General features: G+C 45.5%; 2 protein-coding genes across 2 annotated transcripts; both read left to right on the top strand.

The window, feature by feature from the left end:
• The first annotated feature begins 5401 nt into the window (after nt 1-5401).
• On the top strand, nt 5402-10117 carry LOC112270204. Its single transcript, XM_024458074.1, has 4 exons — nt 5402-5680; nt 5738-5968; nt 9147-9416; nt 9506-10117. Exons 1-4 carry the CDS (start codon nt 5402-5404, stop codon nt 10031-10033), a joined length of 1308 nt encoding a protein of 435 aa, XP_024313842.1. The 3' UTR covers nt 10034-10117.
• A 706-nt stretch (nt 10118-10823) lies between these two features.
• Nucleotides 10824-11564, top strand: LOC112270203 (protein ALP1-like). The gene is made up of 2 exons (XM_024458073.1): nt 10824-11031; nt 11113-11564. Exons 1-2 carry the CDS (start codon nt 10824-10826, stop codon nt 11562-11564), a joined length of 660 nt encoding a protein of 219 aa, XP_024313841.1.
• Nucleotides 11565-19740: the final 8176 nt, after the last annotated feature.

Below are 19740 nucleotides of genomic sequence, written 5' to 3'. Positions count from 1 at the left end.
CCGCAATTGGATATGCTCCCTCCGTCCCATATTAAATGCCGAGATATTACATGCATCAAGATGTATTTTAGTATATAGATACGTTCATTTTTAAACAAATTTGAGTCACCTAATATGGAACGGAGGGAGTAATTTTTTCATATACTCGTCACCCGACAGCGTAGACGGATATACAGAGTAAAAATATCAATGTTAAGATTTGGCCACAAGCCATAAACAACACATTTTTCAAAAGTCTCATAACAACACTACAAGAACACATTATAGGCATCAACACATCCCCAAAAATAGCAGCACTACATAATGATAAACAAGAACATATAATCATACATTATGGTTTATTGCACGGATATGTAGGTGCACGGATATTAGTTACATATTGAAGTTTGTTATAGTACGATCGCTTACATACGATTATGTTATGATGCACAGCGTTACACAACGTTTTGTGGAAGACGGATAAATTGGGCTGGGCTTTTTATCCGTACTCTCATGCGCATCTACGGCCTACAGACTAAAAAATTCATGTTAAAAAACCGCCGTACTACTATCTTAGATCATATAAGCCATATTTGTCATCATCTCAATGATTTGTGCCAAATCAGCATGCGTTGCCAAAAAGTGAGCCGTGTACATGTGCAGGACCACCGTCACCAATTGAGTTTTTTATAGGAGTAAAGAAATGCAGTGAGAAAAAAATATAATCATAATTCTAGATGGTATGTGCAGAGTTTTCATTATGTATTACCGTACACATTCTAGCTCGGATATAGAATTCTCTCCATTTATGTATCCGTGTGGTTCTAAATTTGGTTCAAACTCTTGTCCTAACGTGGTTTTTACTTGCCAGATAAACGGATACCCCTTGCCATCTTGATTGCTCGCTAGGCAAAGCAGACAGGTGAGACTATGCAATGCAACCATCTCCTGATCGGTAGGAGTAAGCAGGAAGATCAGGACGAGAGGAAGTGTTCGCGCTGGAGGAGTAACGTACACGTGTGCACGATGGTCCAATCCTTGACTCCTGGTCTGCTAAACTAGTAAGGTACGCCTGGGTCGCCACAGAATAAAACAGTAAAAAGTTCATCGCATATTATCAGGTAGGTAAAAAAACTCAGTCATATTGCACATGCAATGCGTGTCAGGATTAATATTTATGTATCCATTGAAACACAATACCAAGTAGACTGAAATTACATACGGTGGCTCATATAGACAACGGGTCAATGAGAACTGCGTAAAAAAATTAATATTTACACATCAAAACGAGACCTTTAGGAAGGGCTGAATTCTACTGAGTTCCTGTCAGGGATTTATCCCATTGTGCATAAACATTCTGGAATTCATTGAACTGCGTAGGTAGATCAGGAATAACGACATTTCTCGGTGCTGCATTTACCGTCATTCTTCGTCCTAGCTGCAGTAAATATCAGAACTTAAACATAATTCTACCTCATCGGTCGATTCAGCCAGCACAACCCACATGGTGAACATGTGCAGTGACCCGGTCACAAGTGCGGCGTTGAACCGATCGACTTCTTCATTGTAGGAAATGACCTCCATTTTTTGTTCCATGCAAGACATTATCACCACTAATAAAAATGACAAGACAGACATTAATTATATCAAATAATGCTTCAAGATAATGATTCAAAATAAAAAAATGCAGCAGTTTACTATGGTGTCTAGTAGACACGTAGATGGGTGATGTCAACCTAATGCGGGTGATACGTGACTTGAAGACCACTTTGGCGTAAATCCTCCATGTACTGTAGTAGATATGTATCTCTTCCACATTGCTGAATAATGTATCTTTCGTGCTGACCCAAAACATATTTCTGTTCCTGACCGAAAACATATTTTCATTAGTTGTACGAAAAGGTTCATTTGTAAAGCTGAAGCGATCGGGCCCATAAAGGGTTCTATCTCTATGTTTACAGAGCTAGTTCTTGGATCGACTCACTAGCACACACAGTTTCAAGATGCAATATCGAGATACAAATGTCAAAGTATATTATTACAACGCAATGATCTAGAATTTAATAATACCTTACAACTCTGCATAACTCCATGGGTTAGCATAAATAAAATAGATTTTTAAAATAGCAGACAGGTAAAGATAGATGAGCCACATCAACACCACGGTGATAGCATGTTGGAATGTAGGCTCACAACCCAAAACACAACGGTACATCACTCGTTATCGGAAACAGCTGCAACATTAAAGGTTGCAGCCCTTAGGGGGTCAATACATTGAATGTATTGACAAGTTCACTAAGGGGTTCATAGCATGTTGGAATGTAGGCTCGCAACCCAAAACACAACGGTACCTTGTTTCTCAGTGATCTCCTCCACGTCGGCGTGGTTCACATTGCCCTTATGTGTTCGTCTTGTTCCCGGACTCATTGAACTTCTTGCGGTAGTCGTTGGACTGTGTCCCATCTTGTGGCACTTGTAACACTCCACTCGGATGATGTCGAGCTTGGGGCGGTTGTCATTGCGGTTCTGTCCTACGTTGCCCCCACTACCTTGGCCATTGCCATTGCCATTGCCATTGTTGTTCCTCGGACACGAGTGTTGATGCTGGTGTTTGCTTCCATTACCACCCTAGTGATTGTGCCCATGCCCTTCATGGAGATGGTGGTGACCATTCCCTCCATGGAGATGGTGGTGACCATTCCCTCCATGGTGATGGTGGTTGTGGTTCCCATGGTTGATCATTGATGACCTACCATACCCTCATAAGAGATGCGCGGCTTCTGGTGTGGTCCCGTGTGAGTGCTTCCATGGTGATGCCTCCTCTTACGGCTCTCCATCTGATTCTGTTTATTTTCCAGGATGATGGCTTTGTCCAGTAGAGACTGATCGATGGGGATTTAAGAAACTGCTAGCTGAACGGAAAGCTCGTCGTTTAGTCCATCCAAAAACCTCTCGCGACGCTTGGCATCAATATCGACGTCATTAGGTGCATAGCGAGACAGTTTGTTGAATACCTCGATGTACTCCGACATCGTGCGGTTTCCTTGTTTCAGTTTGTGAAACTCCTTCAGGCTTAGCACAACCGCAGAGATGTGGGCAGTGCGAAAAGCATCTTGAAACATCTCCCAAGGGACATATTCGATCGGAGTGGTAATCTTGCAGTTCTCCCACCATGTTGCGCCGGGTCCTTCAAGAAAGTGAGCAGCAAATCTCACCTTCTCAGCATCTGTGCAGTCCACTGTCACCGGATTCTTGTTGGACGAGCGAAGCTGGTCATCTGCAACTATGGGCTCGGTGGAGCTGCTGAAGGTGGGTGGACGCAACCTTAGGAAAGGGGTCAGCATGTCGACCTAGGTGGTGGGTGGTGGTGCTGGTTGTGGTTGTTGTTGTTCTAGTTGTTGTTGTTCATCTGTTGGGTGATCATTTGGAAGAATTGGGTCTGGGCTGCAAGTAGTTTGTGCATGGTCGTCACTGCATTTGTGTACTCTCCCTCATTGTTGCCATCATTGTCACCCGCAGTATTGTGGCGGGGCTGACGTCTCGGCGGCATCTGTCTAGGACAACATAGATGAGAAAAATAGATGGACATGGATTATGGATATCTAACCCCACAAGCAGACAGATACAAAACACAAGCATAGTAATATCACACAACTAATCATTCATTAAAAACCTTTTAAAATCAAGCAAGCAAACAAATAGTTCACGACGACACACGGCCTAAAAAAAGGCGAAGAAAAAGGCAAACGAACTACATTGCCATAAAAAAAGACTGTATGGTCAATGACTAACACACATACGATAGATATAATAAACTATATAATTGGTGGTCTCCTACTCAATCTAAGGAAGTGCAACGAAAAGTGTTAGCTCCATTGGTCCTTCTCTTGGAGCGAGTGTTGGAGGCCGGTGTGTCCACCTCTTGAGCCTCCTCCTCATGAGGCTCTTCTTCCTCTTCTGGCTCCTCCTCCTGTGGCGGTTCCTCCTCTGGTGCCTTAGGCATCTCCTCATCCTGAGGTGGTGGTGGTGCTTGAGCAGGCGCCGGCGCAGGTGATGCGGTTGCGTTGGCGAAAAAGGCCTAGAGTTGATCAAAGTGAAGCCGTAGTATATCCTTTTCGTATTGTGCTTTCTCCAAAGCGTTGCCCAAGTTCAATATGGTGTTCTCCAGGACGGCTTTGATTTTCCTGGAGGTCTCCTGCTTTCTCCTCCGCGATATCGGCCCGTCATCTCATCATAGAGATGATTCTCCAACTTCACGGTGTTGCTTCCCATGGCTTCGAACTGGACAACTGTTATTTGCGGATCTTCTCCCAGCGCGTTGAATCCCACCGACGCTCCTCCGGCGTCTCGTCTCCCAAAGAGACGGAAGGTAGAGTCCCGTGGCAGCTCATCGTGACAGGCGTCGCACATGCGCGCCATCGTCTGTTGCATTGCGAACTGCAAGCCCACAAAGAAATTGGGGTACCGCTTGGAGTAGGCGATGTCGGCCGTCGCGGAGTGCATCTCACGGTCTCGAATCACCATCTCGATCTCCCAACGTGGCTCCCCTCCTTGGGGTCCAACTGGCTCGATGCGGCCCCTGAAGCGAAGCGGCACTAGGTGGAGCGACGCACAAAGGACTGCCAAGGGTGCGCTGAAAAGTTCCTCAACATTGACCGAGGGGTAGTGAACATGGGTGAAATGTGGAACATTGCCGAGGTGAGGTGGGTGGTTCATCTACAGTTTGGTGGAAAGTTGTTCATCTATAGTTTGGTGGAAAGTAAAACGTGACCCTTTACTTTCCACCAAACTGTAGATGAACAACCCAACTCTTTACTTTCAACCGAACTGTAGATGAAACAACAACAACCATAAGAACAACAATAACCACAACCAGCACCACCACCCACAAGGCCACAACCCCATGTCGACCTGCTGACCTATTTCCTAAGGTTGCGCCCACCCACCTTCACCTGCTCCACCGAACCCATAGTGGCAGATGACTAGCTTCGCTCGGTCAACAAGAATCAGGTGACAGGGGGACTGCACAGATGCTTAGAAGGTGAGATTTGCTGCTCACTTGCTTGAAGGACCCGCCGCAGCATGGTGGGAAAACTACCAGATTACCTCTCTCATCGAAGGTGTCACTTGGGAGATGTTTTAAGATGCTTTTCGCACTGCCCACATCTATGTGGGAGTGCTAAGCCTGAAGAAGGAGTTTCACAAACTGAGACAAGGAAACCGCACGGTGTCGGAGTACATCGAGGTATTCAACAAACTGTCTCACTATGCACCTAATGACGTCGATACTGATGCCAAGAGTCGCGAGAGGTTTTTGGATGGACTAAATGACGAGCTTTCCGTTCAGCTAGCAGTTGCTTAAATCCCTACCTATCAGTCTTTACCGGACAAAGCCATCATCCTGGAAAATAAACAGAATCATATGGAGAGCCATAAGAGGAGGCATCACCATGAAAGCACTCACACCGGACCACAGCAGAAGCCACGCACCTCTTATGGGGGTAGTGGTGGTTCATCAATGATCAAGTATGGGAACCACAACCATCATCACCATGGAGGGAATGGTCACCACCATCGGCATGGAGGGCATGGACACAATCACCTCCTCCCGCCGCGGACGCACGCGTCCATCTTCCTCACCTCTGCGTGGCGCAGCAACGATGACGACGAGAACGACCCCAAGCTCCAGCACGTCCTCCGAGTGTCTGAGCTCCTAGACACTTGACAGCAACGTGCTCGTGAAGCCAACCGTCAGCAGATAGCGCCCGCGAGACGTGCTTCCCGGGCAGAAGCTTACGCCATCGAGTGCGTCCTGCGGGCGGCGGAGGCGTGGGAGGAGTGGGACTACCAGACCGCGCTCCTCAACTCGGAGCATACCAACGCTGTCGAGGAGCATTGGGTTGCCGTCGACGCCTTGCACGCAGACGACGATGACGACGGCTCTGACTCCAGCTCCGACTCCACCACCGACGATGACAACGATGATGTTGTATAATGCAGCATCATCGCCAACATAGTAGGAACTTTTCCTAAACAGACACACCCGACCACCCTCGATCCCCACACCCGACAACCCCCGATCCTGACCTCCCCCGATCGGCCCCGGCTACCACCTCCATCCCCCGCGCGGGCGAGCGAGCGACGGCGGAGGCCGACGCGAGGGAGCCCGTGACGCCGTCACTCGCTACCTCCCCCAACCGGCTTTGGCTACCACCTCTTTTCTCCGATGACGCGCGGGGCTACCACCTTCTTCTCCGGCCCCGGCAAGGATGCTTCCTCACATGGTAGGGAAGTTCACATGTTCAGATTGGGAAGTTCACTAACTGGTAGGCTGCAAAAAAACGGGTGTAGTAGTCTTGTTAATCTGGATTGGCAAAACTTTCTGGCAAAAATCTTGTACCAATGAAGTTCACAGTCTATAAAATGGAAGTTCATTCGTGTATCGATGGAAGTTCAGAACGTTCACGCCCGTAGACCTCCTTCTTCTCTAACGCGGGCAAAAATTACAATCGGTGGAGGTTCAGTGGCCGTCAGGAAGTTCACCGTATATATAACGGAAGTTTACTCATGTATCGACGGAAGTTCAGAACGTTCCTCGCAATCCCAATCCCAACCTCCGTCAGAAAGTTCATAATTTGTAAAAAAAGAGTTTACACGTGTATCTAGGAAAGTTCAGAACGTTCACGCCCGTAGATCTCCTTATTCTCTGGCGTGGGAATGATTATAGGCGGCGAAGGTTCAGAGACCGTCAGGAAGTTCATAGTCTATAAAACGGAAGTTCACGAAGTTCAGAACATTCACACCGTGTTGACGTGTAGGATGTACTGATTTTTCTTCGCGTTTCTCAAACTTTTTCGGATTTGCGCAAACAATATGCCATTGAGAAAGCCACTGAAAATCCGCAGCTATTTCATATGTAATGTTTTTCCAAATTCCTCACGGTTTAAGATTAATTTCAAAAATACCGAAATCAGATCAATCTAAAAAGGACGAACGGTATTTTTACGATTGTTTTTGAACCACTTGTCGGAATGATGCAAGTAATACGCCGTTGGAAAGTTATGAACCAGGCACATCTTTTTCGTTTATAACGTTTTTGCTAATTTTGTATGGTTTAAGAGCAGATTTCAAATTACCGTCCGCACGGACCACCCGTACTGCATGGGTGTGCAGAGTATAGCGCAGGGAGAGGAAGTTCACATCCTGTTTAGCTTGTAGGTATATATATCACGCATTTTTGGTACAATCGTGCAGGTTAAAAAGTTCAGTCGTGCAGGTTAAAAAGTTCAGATCGTTGCCTGTTTAGTTAAACAGGAACTGATTCCTGTTTAGCTTGTAGGTATATATATCACGCATTTTTGGTACAATCGGGAGTAATTACCCCCTGAGCATCTACCGGGTTAGTGGGTTGCGGTAGAATCCGGCATGGCCGGTAGAACATTCTGTTGTTTGGCCATCACAAGAACGATGGAAGTATATTCTACGCATGCATGTACATCTCCGGCCGGCCACACGCATGCATGTACAGCGGGGATTATCTTCATCGAGAAAGAGAATGGCCGTTATCTAGTAGTATGTTTAAGAGAAGTAGTATGCAGTATATGGTTGGCCGTGATCTAGTAGTATGTTTAAGAGAAGTAGTATGCAGTATATGGTTTAGTATACTGGAAGGCAGTATATTAGAAGGTAGTACGTAGTATGTTAGAAGGTAGAAGGTAGTATGTTAGAAGGTAGTATGTTAAAAGGTATTATGTTGTATAACAGAAGGTAGTATATTAGAAGGTAGTATAACAGAAGGTAGTATATTAGAAGGTAGTATGTTGTGTAATAGAAGGTAATATGTTGTATAACAGCTGACAGATTGGGTTTGCGGGCGTGCCCGTTAACGAGCCATGCTAACCCCGGTGCAGTATCCAACAAACCGGATGGATAAAGTCTCTATTTTGTAGGATCGTTGGAATCTGTACGTAGCGCCACTAATCCAGGAATGCTGTTTTGGTTTGCTTCGAGCAGCTGCCTATATATATGGTCAGTGCTCAGAAGGGTGGGTGGGTGGTAGTATTGGCAAATCAATTGATGTTTTGCAGGCGGTGGGAGTATGGCTAGACGAAAAGTAGGCACTCTCGTTTTCGTTCTAGTAGCTAGTATGCATACTAGCTGCTCATCGTCCTGAATTTTTTCAATGGTGGTGTTCCAAGGTTCCGTTTGTTTGGGTTCCTAGCAGCAGATTCTACAGCTTCCAGGCCATAGAAGCTGGAACCCAAACAAACAGCAAATTTCGGCCCAGATTCTAGCAGTGGATCCTACAAGCGCTCCTCAGAAATGCACTAGCGACCAGAAGCTGCTATCTGGGTGCTTCTTCCAGCCGGCTGCAGTTCCAAAACGGCCCATTTACTAGAATACCCCCCACCAAACCACATATAACGTCCAAAATGTCACGGAACAGTTCGCTTCTATTTCTTCTTTCCCCAGCCGCATCGAAGCAACCCAGCCAAATATCCCACCCGAGCTCCTGTCTCCTCTCGCGACGGTGAACTAGGGTTCCTCACCTCCCCTCGCAGGCGCCGCCAGCCAACCGTTCGAGCTCCGCCGGCCCCGACACCCCTTGTTCCGTCTACCCCGACGCCCGGCTCCGTCGTCCCCCAGGTCCCCTTCCGCCGGCCCCCACGACCCGCTCCGCTCGCCTGTGCACCCCGCTCCGCCGTCCCCCGGGTCCCCTTCCGCCGGCCCCCACGCCCGACGCCCCTCCTCCGCCGGCCATAACTAGCTCCTCGGCCGCCCCAACGACCTGTTCCGCTCGTCTCTGCACCCCGGTCCGCCATCCCCCAGGTCCCTTCCGTCGGTCCCCGACCCCAAGCTCCACCACTGCCAAGGTACAGAACGCAGCTAGCTTCCCTTCCCCGCTCCCCCTGTTCCCTCTGTACATGTACTGATGTTTGGTGAAAATGGAGATCTAGCACCGCTTTTGTTGTTAGCTTTGTCTGAAATTAGTACGAAATGATGATGATTTCCAGTGATTGGCACTCATGTTGATTTGTATATGTGCAAAAAATTTGGCCTAAATGCTCACTGTTCTGTGATGTATATATGGGTAAATATATATTTGTTTAGATGGAACCTGCCAAAGTGGAACCTGTGAAAGCTGTGTGGGATGCTACCGCGGCTAGAATTTTTGTGAGTGCGCCACCAAACAAGTTCAGCTTCGAAATAGGCCAACCAAATTCTTGAGTGCTACTGGATACAAGAACTTAGTGGCAGATTTCAATGCTCAGACCGGAAGAAACTATGAGAGAAGGCAGCTCAAAAATCGTTGGGACGATTTGAAGGCTATTTATTCGGCTTGGGTGTTCTACAAAATTAAGGCAACTGGACTTGGATGGAATGAAGAAACGCAAACTATAATAGCTGATGAGGAGCAGTGGACTGAATTGATCAAGGTATAAAAATTTCATATGCAATGATAATTTATTCAATGCCATGAGATGTCTCGCATAGACAAGTAGTAATGCCATGATATTATTTGCAGCTTCACAAGCCAATTAAAGCATTCCGCAAGGGACCACCGGACAACTTGGACTTGATGCATATTATGTTTGATAAGGCTAATGTTGATGGTACCACATCCGTTATGCCGAGAGTGGAAGAGGTTGCTGCCATTCAGGTTCAAGAAGATGTGGTTGATGTAGATGAAGAAGAGACCGAGACTCCTACTGTTAGCCCATGGCTCAAGAAAAGGCCCAAACGTCCATCAAGTGCAATACCTTGTAGTCCATCTAACCCGAAGAAGGCGAATATGTCTAATGAGTTCCAGAGGTTTGTTGACCATGTTGTTACTGAAAGTAGTAGTAACAGTACTACTACTGAAGCTAATGAGATTGCAGCCTTCATGGAAGAGGTTGCCAAGTGTGGAGCATCCGAGCTTAGTGATGAGCACTACATTGGTACAAAGTTGTTTGCTAAATCTACAAATCGTAGTTTCTTTCTATCTATGAAGACAAAAGAAGGGAAGCTCAATTGGCTCAAGAGACAATATGAGGACAAGAAGAGAAACTAGTGTATCCTTGTGTGTTTGCTTTCCATGTATTTCGATGATTAGTTCCTGTGTGCTACAATTTATTTGAACCATATGCTTGTTTGATGTGTGCTACTATTTATTTGAGCTATGTATGGATTCCTATGTGCTACTATTTATTTGAGCTGTGTATGGATTAATTGGTCTTATGTGGTACTAACCTCTTGTGATTGATGTGTTTATAGATGAGCACAACAACTAACAGTACGACTAACAGCAGCGGCACTAACAATTCAATTGAAAGTGGAAGTGAGGATGAATCTGCCATGAGGAGAAAAAAGTTGAAAGAGAAGATATATCAACAATACATGTATGTTGCTTTTGTTGCTGCCACTCACTTCCAGAAATATCTAATGAAAAAGAAAAGGAGAGAGGCAAGGTGTACTGGACAGCAGTGGGTTTATGATAGTTTGGGGTCTTCCAATGATTGCTATAAGATGTTCAGAATGCATAGGCTTGTTTTGATGCATTGCATGAGACTTTGGTACGTGACTATGGGTTGCAAGAAACAAGAAACATGTGTTCTGAAAAGGCCCTTGGGATGTTCTTATGGACCGTTGGTAGCCCACGGTCTGTGAGTCAAGTTCAGAATCGTTTCCAGAGGTCCACTGAAACTATCAATCGGAAATTCAACCATGTGTTGAAGTGTTTGAATTTATTAGCTGCAGACATCATTACACCGGTTGATCCCCAATTCAGAAATGTGCATGAGAGATTGCAGAGCTCACGGTTTTATCCTCACTTCAACAATTGCATTGGTGCTATTGATGGCATGCACGTATCTGTTACCGTGCCTGCCAAAGACACGGTTAACCATGTTGGTCGAGCTGGTTATGCAACACAGAATGTTATGGGCGTATGTGACTTTGACATGAGATTCATCTCGGTCGTGGCTGGATGGCCAGGTTCGGCACATGACACAAGGATATTCAAGGATACCTTGGACAAATATAAAGAAAAATTTCCTCATCCTCCAAGAGGTATAATTTTTTTAAAATTTTGCCTCTCTCGAGTACACATTTTATAGTCTGTTCTTTTGACTCACACTTGCATGTGTACAGGTAAATTTTATTTTGTTGATTCTGGATACCCCAATCAGACTGGTTATCTAGCACCGTTTAGAGGCACGAGGTACCATTTACCTGAGTATCAACATGGCGTCGCTGCAAGTGGTAGGAAGGAAGTCTTCAACTATCTACATTCATCACTCAGAAATGTCATAGAACGATACTTTGCCATCTTGAAGCAAAGATGGCGCATGTTGAAAGCTGTGCCTAGCTACCCACCAAGAAAGCAAGCAAGGATTATCATTGCTTGTATGGCGTTGCACAACTTCATACGAGATAGTAATTTGTATGATTACCACTTTGCTAGATGCGATGATGACGAGGACTACATGCCTCCCGGCCATGTCGTCAACACAAGTGGTGGGAGCTATGTGGGAAGTAGCAACGCCACAATGGACGCAACTCGTGATAGAATTGCTGATGCTCTGATGGCTGCAAGAGAGTAGGATTGTAATAGGTTAGATTAATTTACCATCACGACGATCTTATATTTTGCAAACGATGTGTGGACAATATATTATTACTATACTATGGTATAATGTGTTCTAAAAAATTATTATAATGCGTACATATTGTCTGATGGAGTAGAAAAAGCAGACTCCGCAGCAAAAAACGATTAATTTACATGTAAAACACTACAGTTAGCACTAATACCAAATCTACAGAACTACAGAGTCATTCAGGTCATTTCAGCACATTTCAGTTGCAGCTGCAGCCGGACCAGCCGCCCAAACAAACAGACATCAGACAGCTCCAATCTTCCAGCTGCAACTGGCAGCCACAGCTGATTCTGGAATCTGCAGCTGTGGAGTTCCAGCCCAAACAAACACAACCTAAGTACCTTCTTGTTTCTAGGGAGTACGTAGTATATAAAGATTGTACTTAGTATATTAGAAGGTAGAGTAGTATATAGAAGGTAATATATAATATACACAGGGTAGTGGGTAGTATGTAGTATATTAGCAGGTAGTATATATAAGGTAGTATATAGACAAGAATTTAAGATCGGAGGGAGTAGTATATAGAAGGTAGTATATAATATACACAGGGTAGTATATAGTATTTAGTATACAGAAGGTAGTGTATAGTATACAGAAGGTGTACATCTAAAAGACAAGCATGCATGTAGTACATAGAATTTGTTAGCATCCACGAAACGGGATGGTAGAATCGAGGGAGGCTAGCTCCAAAACCAATTCTCTCATCGGCCTGGTTGCTTCAGATCTACGTGCGGCCGTACGGGCGACAGAGGGATGGGAGGAGAAAATATTGTCTGGATCGGAACAAACCAGGCAAGAAATCGGGCAATAAATTTTGGCAATTAATTAATTAATTTTACTGCACCCGCGACCCGTTAAAAGGTGGGAGTAGCTACATCCGGGAGTACCTTTATATATCTGTCAATGCAATGCTATTCTATCTTTCTTATAAATCTGTCAATCCATTTTACATTGTTTTACATATGTTCATCTCGAATCGTGCGTCAAGTGCATTTGACCTATGATGCACGCAAGTCACACAAAAAAATGTAGTCAGTGCAGTAGCATAAGGACCCTGACGCTTTGCTTTCAAGAAGTGTTAGAGTCTCCCCAAGCAAAGCACTAACACTTCTATGGAAGAAAGCGTCAGAGCTGTGTAACACTCTACTAACGCGCCTTAAGTAAAGAAGTGTCGGTAGAGAGCTGCCGTCAGAGGTGTGCAACTTCTCTGACGCATCTCGCGAGGGTGTGTCAGATTTGTTTGTTGCCGCACGCTCCCAATTGCTTCCCTTGACACGTTTTATGCGAAGTGTCGGAGGTGTCCATCTGGCCTGACGCATTTTGTTACCGCGTCAGTGGGAGCTTGCAGTAGTAATGGTTTTTGTAGTAGTGCCAAGTGAAGTGTTACAAGTGCTACAAGATGAGACACACTCCAACGAATGCCCCAAGAAGTTCAATGAGGCCAGGAACAAGATGAACACATTTCAGAAGGGCAATGTGAACCACGCCGACGTGGAGGAGATCACTGAGGAACAAGGTACCGTTGTGTTTTGGGTTGCGAACCTGCATTCCAACATGCTATCAACCCCTTAGTGAACTTTCCAATATATTTAATGTATTGAGCCTCTAGTGGCTGTTTCCGACGACGAGCAGGGGCGGAGCTACGTGGAGCCAGCCTGGTGCACAGGCACCGGGGTCAAGAAAAAAATTTAGTGCTAATTATGCCTAATTTATGCCGTTGAACCAAGGATTTGTGACAACTGTGCACCAGGCCCAGACTCCAACCGGCCAAGCCCGCGTCACCTTGGAGCCCACGCGACAGCAGGCCTGCCTATTAGGCCAGGTGCTACTTGCAGGCCCTAGAATAGTCTATCGATCAATCGTATGGATCGATCGTGCGCGTACTGATTCAACCCGTTGCACAAGCCCCTAGCCCCTCGATACCATCGTCCTGCCATTGTCGTCTGGTCTTCTAGTTACAGGCAGAAGTTCGAACTCGACCAAAAAATCACGGCCGACGACGCCGCTGCGCCTTGAACTAGATCGGAGGATCGGAGCCGGTGAGGAGCCGTGCACTGCCCGCGAAATTCATCATGCCGTCGAGATCAGGTTCTTCCTCAATCCATTCTTGCCTATTGCCTATTGCCTATTGCCACTGCTACACTTGAGAGGTGTTTTTCAGTTAAGAAACTTGTGAAAATGGATTTGCGCAATCGGCTCAGTGATGATAGTTTGAGTGATAATCTCATTTGCTATATCGAGAGAGAACAAATGAAAAAGTCACCAATAAACAAGTGGTTGATCGCTTCATGAAACTAAAAGAGCGTAAATATGAAGGTAATGTTCTTCATTTTGTTGCTTTTAGCTGAAAATTTAAAGTCAGATTGTCAATTTTATACTCCCTCCGTTCCATATTAAGTGTCGAAATATTACATGTATCTAGACGCTTTTTAGACATAGATACATCCATATTTGGACAAATTTGAGACACTTAATTGAGACGGAGGGAGTAGGTTAGTGAGTGCTTGAGGCCGGATGATGTTTTTGGTAATGCCAACTAACTTCAATCAGCAGATTCGTCATTAGTTTCTTCATTTTGGTACGCGCTTAAAGATTACTTGTTTTCTACTACATGCTAGCTATTCTAAGAATTGTGAAACACATTATTAGATTACATTTTTGGTTGAAATTGCATTTTCTTTTGTGTGTATGTCAAAGTTGTGCACCTGGGTAATTTTTCCCTAGCTCCGCCCCTGACGACGAGTGAGGTACCATTGTGTTTTGGGTTGCAAACCTACATTCCAACATGCTATCACCGTGGTGTTGATGTGGCTCATCTATCTTTACATTTCCGTTGTTTTAAAACTCTATTTTGTTTATGCTGACCCATATGGCGTTATGCAGAGTTGTGAGGTATTCTTAAATTTTGGATCATTGCGTTGTAATAATATACTTTGACATTTGTATCTCGATATTGCATCTTAAAATTGTGTGTGCTAGTGAGTCGATCCAGGACTAGCACTGTAAGCACAGAGATCGAACCTTTTATGGACCCGATCGCTTCGAAAGCACAAACAATATTACCTGCTAAAGCCTGTCGAAAAAAGGTTCTTTGCAGTTTCCGGTGCCTATACATTCCTTGACGATTGTGGATGCGACGGTATGGCTTCACCTTCGCCTCTGCTTCAAAAGGCCATGGCGATACCATACCGTTGCGTCAACAATTGTCAGGGCGTGTCCATGCACCGGAAACTGTGAAGAACCTGTTTTCGGCAGGCTTTAGCAAGTAATACTGTTTGTGCTTTCCATATGAGCTTTTTCGTACAACTAATGAAAATATGTTTTGGGTCAGGACCAGAGATATGTTTTAGGTAAGGATCAGAGATACATTATTCAGCAATGTAGAAGAGATACATCTCCACAACAGTACATGGAGGATCTCTGCCAAAGTGGTCTTCAAGGCAAGTATCACACGTTTTAGGGTTGGCATCCCCTACACCATGGTAAACTAATGCATTTTTTTAATTTTGAATGAATGTCTTGAAGTATTATTTGGTATAATGTTTTGTCTTTTTTTAGTGGTGATAATGTTTTGCATGGAACAAAAATGGAGGCCATTTCCTACAATGAAGTAGCTGATCGGTTCAACACGGCACTTGTGACTGGATCGGTGCATATGTTCACAAATGTGGGCTTTCCTACTGGGCCTGGAATCGCACCAGAAGCCGCATTCATGACGTGAAGGTAAAGACCCATACGCTTTTCTATTGGGCCTGGAATCGCACCAGCTGCGTCTTTTCCAGTTAAATTGGTGCCCATGGCAAGACAAAAACTCCCGATGGACACTTTGGGTATCCATACTCTATACTGGAGTTCGACACCGTAAGACCACAGCAGGCAAAGTCGAACTATGCCAGTTTTCCAGGTTCGAGTCCGGAGACTCGAATACTGATGTAGGCTAATGATGTTTTTGCCCTAGTGCAATTAATTGGACCCAATCCATCATCTGTTCCAGGCGATTACGCGATTATCCCTATGACTATAAACTGGCTAAAAGTAGTGGGGCATTGATTTGATGCACTTCTGAGTCAATGGCATCCCATCCTTTCCTGTTACGTATTGTAACTTGACTCTACGAACTCCCAAGTCGGTTACTTCTCATTTGAAGCGGAAGCCTCGACTGACGCACTTCCGAGTCGATGGTTCCTCCATTCAAAACTGTCGACTATGACCGGCTCAATGCATGACGAACACAGATTTCGGCTCTAAAGTCTTTACTCGAGTCTACAACTCAACTAGGCACTTGGGGGCTACTGACGTGGGAGTGACCCACCGGGTTCTCATATTTGGTATACCCACTACGGTCCAACATGAAGCCCACTCGAAGGCCCACTACATTACCTGAAGCCTAAGTACCTGAACTTGCGGTTCAAGACAAAAACAGATAAGGAAAGCGAATCAGGGTTTATCTCTAAATTGTAACCGATCCGGACTCTGCACCCGAGACCTAGCTTTCTATATAAAGGACTAGGAGGGGGACCCGGGGAAGACGGATCCAATCTCTCATAGAGGCTCTGCTCTCATACCCAACACGCTAGATCTCATCTGCGCACCCTAGCCTCCATGACAATCTTGTAATCTCTCCATCAATACCAGATCAGACGAGCAGGACGTAGGAGTATTACATTTCGAGGGTCCTGAACCTGAGTAAATCCTTACCTCCCCTTGCTTGTCACAACTTTGTCACCAACACTAAGAAGGTACTTGGCCTCCCGAAACATTGCACCGAGAGGTGCTGCGTCAAATTCTGACGAAGATATAGATAGCACGCTGGAGGACTTGGCAATCGGTCTCAACAATTATTCTCCCCTTGTACATCTTCTCGGCGTACATGTACCTCTGATAAGAGCCTCCGCTTCGGTCTGCAGTGCATCAGTTTCCCTTCTAATTCCACCCGCAGCAGCAAACACAATATCGCCATCGTCATCATGGGCAATACAGCCCCAGCCTCCCCAGCCAGAAGCAACATTGAAAGCTCCATCAATATTTAGTTTAACGAAGCCATGCGGTGGTCGTTGCCAAGATTGTACCTGACGAATTACAACCTTGCTCTTTCTATCAAAAACATTAGTCCATTCAGTGCAGAACTGTATAATCAAGAACTGAATTTTGTCAACAGTAGTGCAGAACTGTCTAATCAAGAACTGAAATTCGTCAACAGTAGATAGGGGCTCTCCTCGATTAACCTTTTTTCTCTCTGACCACCAATGCCATAAGAAAGCCACAATGGGGACAGATTTTTCTTTACTTAACTTGGTAATCAGACTCCCCACCTCCATTGCCTAATGACAAGCAAGGAGCTGCAGCCGTTCTTCTTCCATACCCAGCGCCTGCCATATCTTCTTGACTTCAGAGCAATTGAAACATAAATGGTTTCCATTCCTAAACAACTTCCGACAGACAACACATCTGGTATCGAGCTCCACACCTTGTCGCTCAATGTTTACACGTAGCGGATGGGAATTCCGGCAGAAACACCACATGAAGTGATGAACCTTCGGAGGACAGGCAAGCTGCCAGATTCCCTTCCTGACATCCTGATGCCAATTGTTATCCCCTATTAAACTTGAACACTCAGCTCGCTCTTTCCTCAGCAGGTTGTACAGGTGCATCTTATAAGCATACTTCACTGAAAACCTGCCCTTTAAATCATAGTGCCTGGCAATGAAATCGTCAGATTCCTCAAAGATCGGGATTTTTAACACGGGGTCTGCATCCGCTAGTGGCAGATATCACAAACAAGTGCTTCATCCCAGGTCGCAGACTCCTGGGCAATTAACTCGGACACCCTAGTTAAGATGGCTTGGCCCCTGTGCGCACAGACGAGGCGTGTGATATCTCTCGGCAGCCAAGGATCGTCCCAAATATTCACCATATCTCCATTCCCAATCCGATAAATTAAGCCTTCCTTCACCACGTCCACCCCCTTCTGGATGCTCCGCGAAAGATAGCTCATGCCCGCAGCAGGCACCGCATGTAAGATATCAGACACCGGGAAGTATTTGGCTTTAAGGACACGGGCACAAAGTGAAGTACGGGACTGAAGCAACCGCCACACTTGCTTTGCAAGAAGAGCGATATTAAAGGAGTGCAGATCCCGGAAACCCAGACCACCCTCATGCTTTGGTAATTTCATTGTCTCTCAACTAACCCAGTGTATCTTGTGTTCATTTTCCTGTTGATCCCACCAGTAGCGGCAAATCATTTGGCTTATCGCATCACATAATCCCTTCATAAGATCGAAACAAGACATTGCATATGTAGGAATATCTTGGGCCACCGCCTCGATGAGCACTTCCTTACCAGCCCGAGATAAAGTCTTCTCCTTCCAGCCTTGTATCTGATTCCAAATCCTCTCTTTCAATTAAACGAAGCATTCTGTTTTAGATCGGCCAACATGCATAGGCAATCCGAGATATTTCCCTCCCTGGACCTCCGGAGACCCAAAATTTCTAGCACAGCTTCCTTCTTATGTCTTGGACAGTGGGCACTAAACATGATCGATGCCTTGTCCCTATTTATCATCTGCCTGAACATTGTTCATATACATGCAGAATATCATTAATGGCATGTGCACTCTCTTCATTTGCCTCCATAAGCACCAGCGAATCATCGGCAAATAGAAGGTGGTTAACTGGAGGAGCCACTGGACACAATTTGATACCCCTTATTCTTCCTTCCACCTCAGCTCTAGCCAACAGAGCCGGGAAATTGGGTCCCCTCGCCAAAGGCCACGCCCCAGGGCCAGCTGTTCAGTGAGCGAACTATTAATGCGAAACCGGTACTTGACAGTAGTTACACACTCCATAATTCTATCCACAAACGCAGCACCGAAACCCATCTTCCGCATAATCTTGTAAAAAAGGCCACTCCACTCTATCATAAGCTTTACTCATATCAAGTTTAAGTGCCGCGTACCGTGTGCCACTTCTCTTTCTTCTCATAAAATGAGACATGTCATAAGCCAAGATGGTATTATCCGAGATCAGCCTGCCTGGAACAAAAGCATTTTGATTTTCAGAGATCAACTCCCCCAAAATACACTTCAAACGGTTAGCAAGAACCTTTGAGACAAGCTTGTACACAATGTTGCAAGACTAATTGGACGTAAGTCTTTCATGCTATCTGGGTGCTGAACTTTTGGGATGAGTACAACCACAATTTCATTCCATCCCTCCGGTACACCACCTCCTTGCAACACGTGTAAAACTTCCTGAATGATGGTATCGCCCACCGTACCCCAAAACCTCTTATAAAAGAGAGCCGGCATCCCATATGGACCGGGGGCTTTAAGATCCCCCATCCCATAAAGGGTTGTCCGCACTTCCTCTTCGGTAAATGGCGCCATGAGGGTAGTGTTCATCTCATCAGTCACCTTTGGATCAATATAATCCAAAGCAATGTCCATTCTCCAAACATGCCACGGGGGTAAACAAGTTAAAAAAATAGTTAGATGCGAGGGCCTGCAAGCCCTCCTCCCCCAACTCATTCTTCAATCTTTTTATTGTATTATGGTTATTTCTTTCGGTGGGTGCAGCATGGAAAAAAGGAGGTATTTCGATCACCCTTTTGTAACCAGTTTACATGAGCTTTTTGCCGCCACATCACATCTTGTTGCTCTTCCAGTCTATCTATCTTAAACCGCAAAACTTGTTCTCGTTGAATTGACCGGCTAGACAAGTCAGTTTGCGCGCACTCTTCAAGAGCTGACTTCAACTCTTTTATGTGTTTCTGTAGGTCACCAAGCACTTCTCTATCCCAAGTCTGAAGCTCCATCGAAACTGACCTCAAAAGCTCAGTTGCACGTACACCCCCTCTCAATTTTGTCACGTTCCATGCATTAGTGACAACATGCTCGCAATCCTCCTCCAGCAGCCACCTCGCCTCAAACCTTTTAAGTTGATGAATATTATTTCCACCACGCCGCCTCCTCCACCGCCTAACTCCATCCACCGATAAAACAACAGGGCGGTGGTCAGAATGTTCCGGATCCACATTACGGACTCGATATCCTGGGAGACGATGGCACCAGGATTGCTTGGCAATCACCCTATCCAAACGCTCACGTACATAACCATCAATA

This window comes from Brachypodium distachyon, chromosome 1 (assembly GCF_000005505.3).
Source record: "Brachypodium distachyon strain Bd21 chromosome 1, Brachypodium_distachyon_v3.0, whole genome shotgun sequence".
Classification (NCBI taxonomy): Eukaryota; Viridiplantae; Streptophyta; class Magnoliopsida; order Poales; family Poaceae; genus Brachypodium; species Brachypodium distachyon.
This window is presented reverse-complemented; position numbering and strand designations above follow the sequence as displayed.

Excerpts from the sequence above, each read along its gene's own strand:
- LOC112270203 (XM_024458073.1), top strand. The coding sequence starts at position 10,824 with ATGCACGTATCTGTTACCGTGCCTGCCAAAGACACGGTTAACCATGTT. Across the intron at positions 11,032-11,112 it reads ATTTCCTCATCCTCCAAGAG|GTAAATTTTATTTTGTTGAT; the intron begins GTATAATTTTTT and ends GCATGTGTACAG.
- LOC112270204 (XM_024458074.1), top strand. The coding sequence starts at position 5,402 with ATGGAGAGCCATAAGAGGAGGCATCACCATGAAAGCACTCACACCGGA. Across the intron at positions 5,681-5,737 it reads AGCTCCAGCACGTCCTCCGA|ATAGCGCCCGCGAGACGTGC; the intron begins GTGTCTGAGCTC and ends AACCGTCAGCAG. Across the intron at positions 9,417-9,505 it reads AGTGGACTGAATTGATCAAG|CTTCACAAGCCAATTAAAGC; the intron begins GTATAAAAATTT and ends TATTATTTGCAG.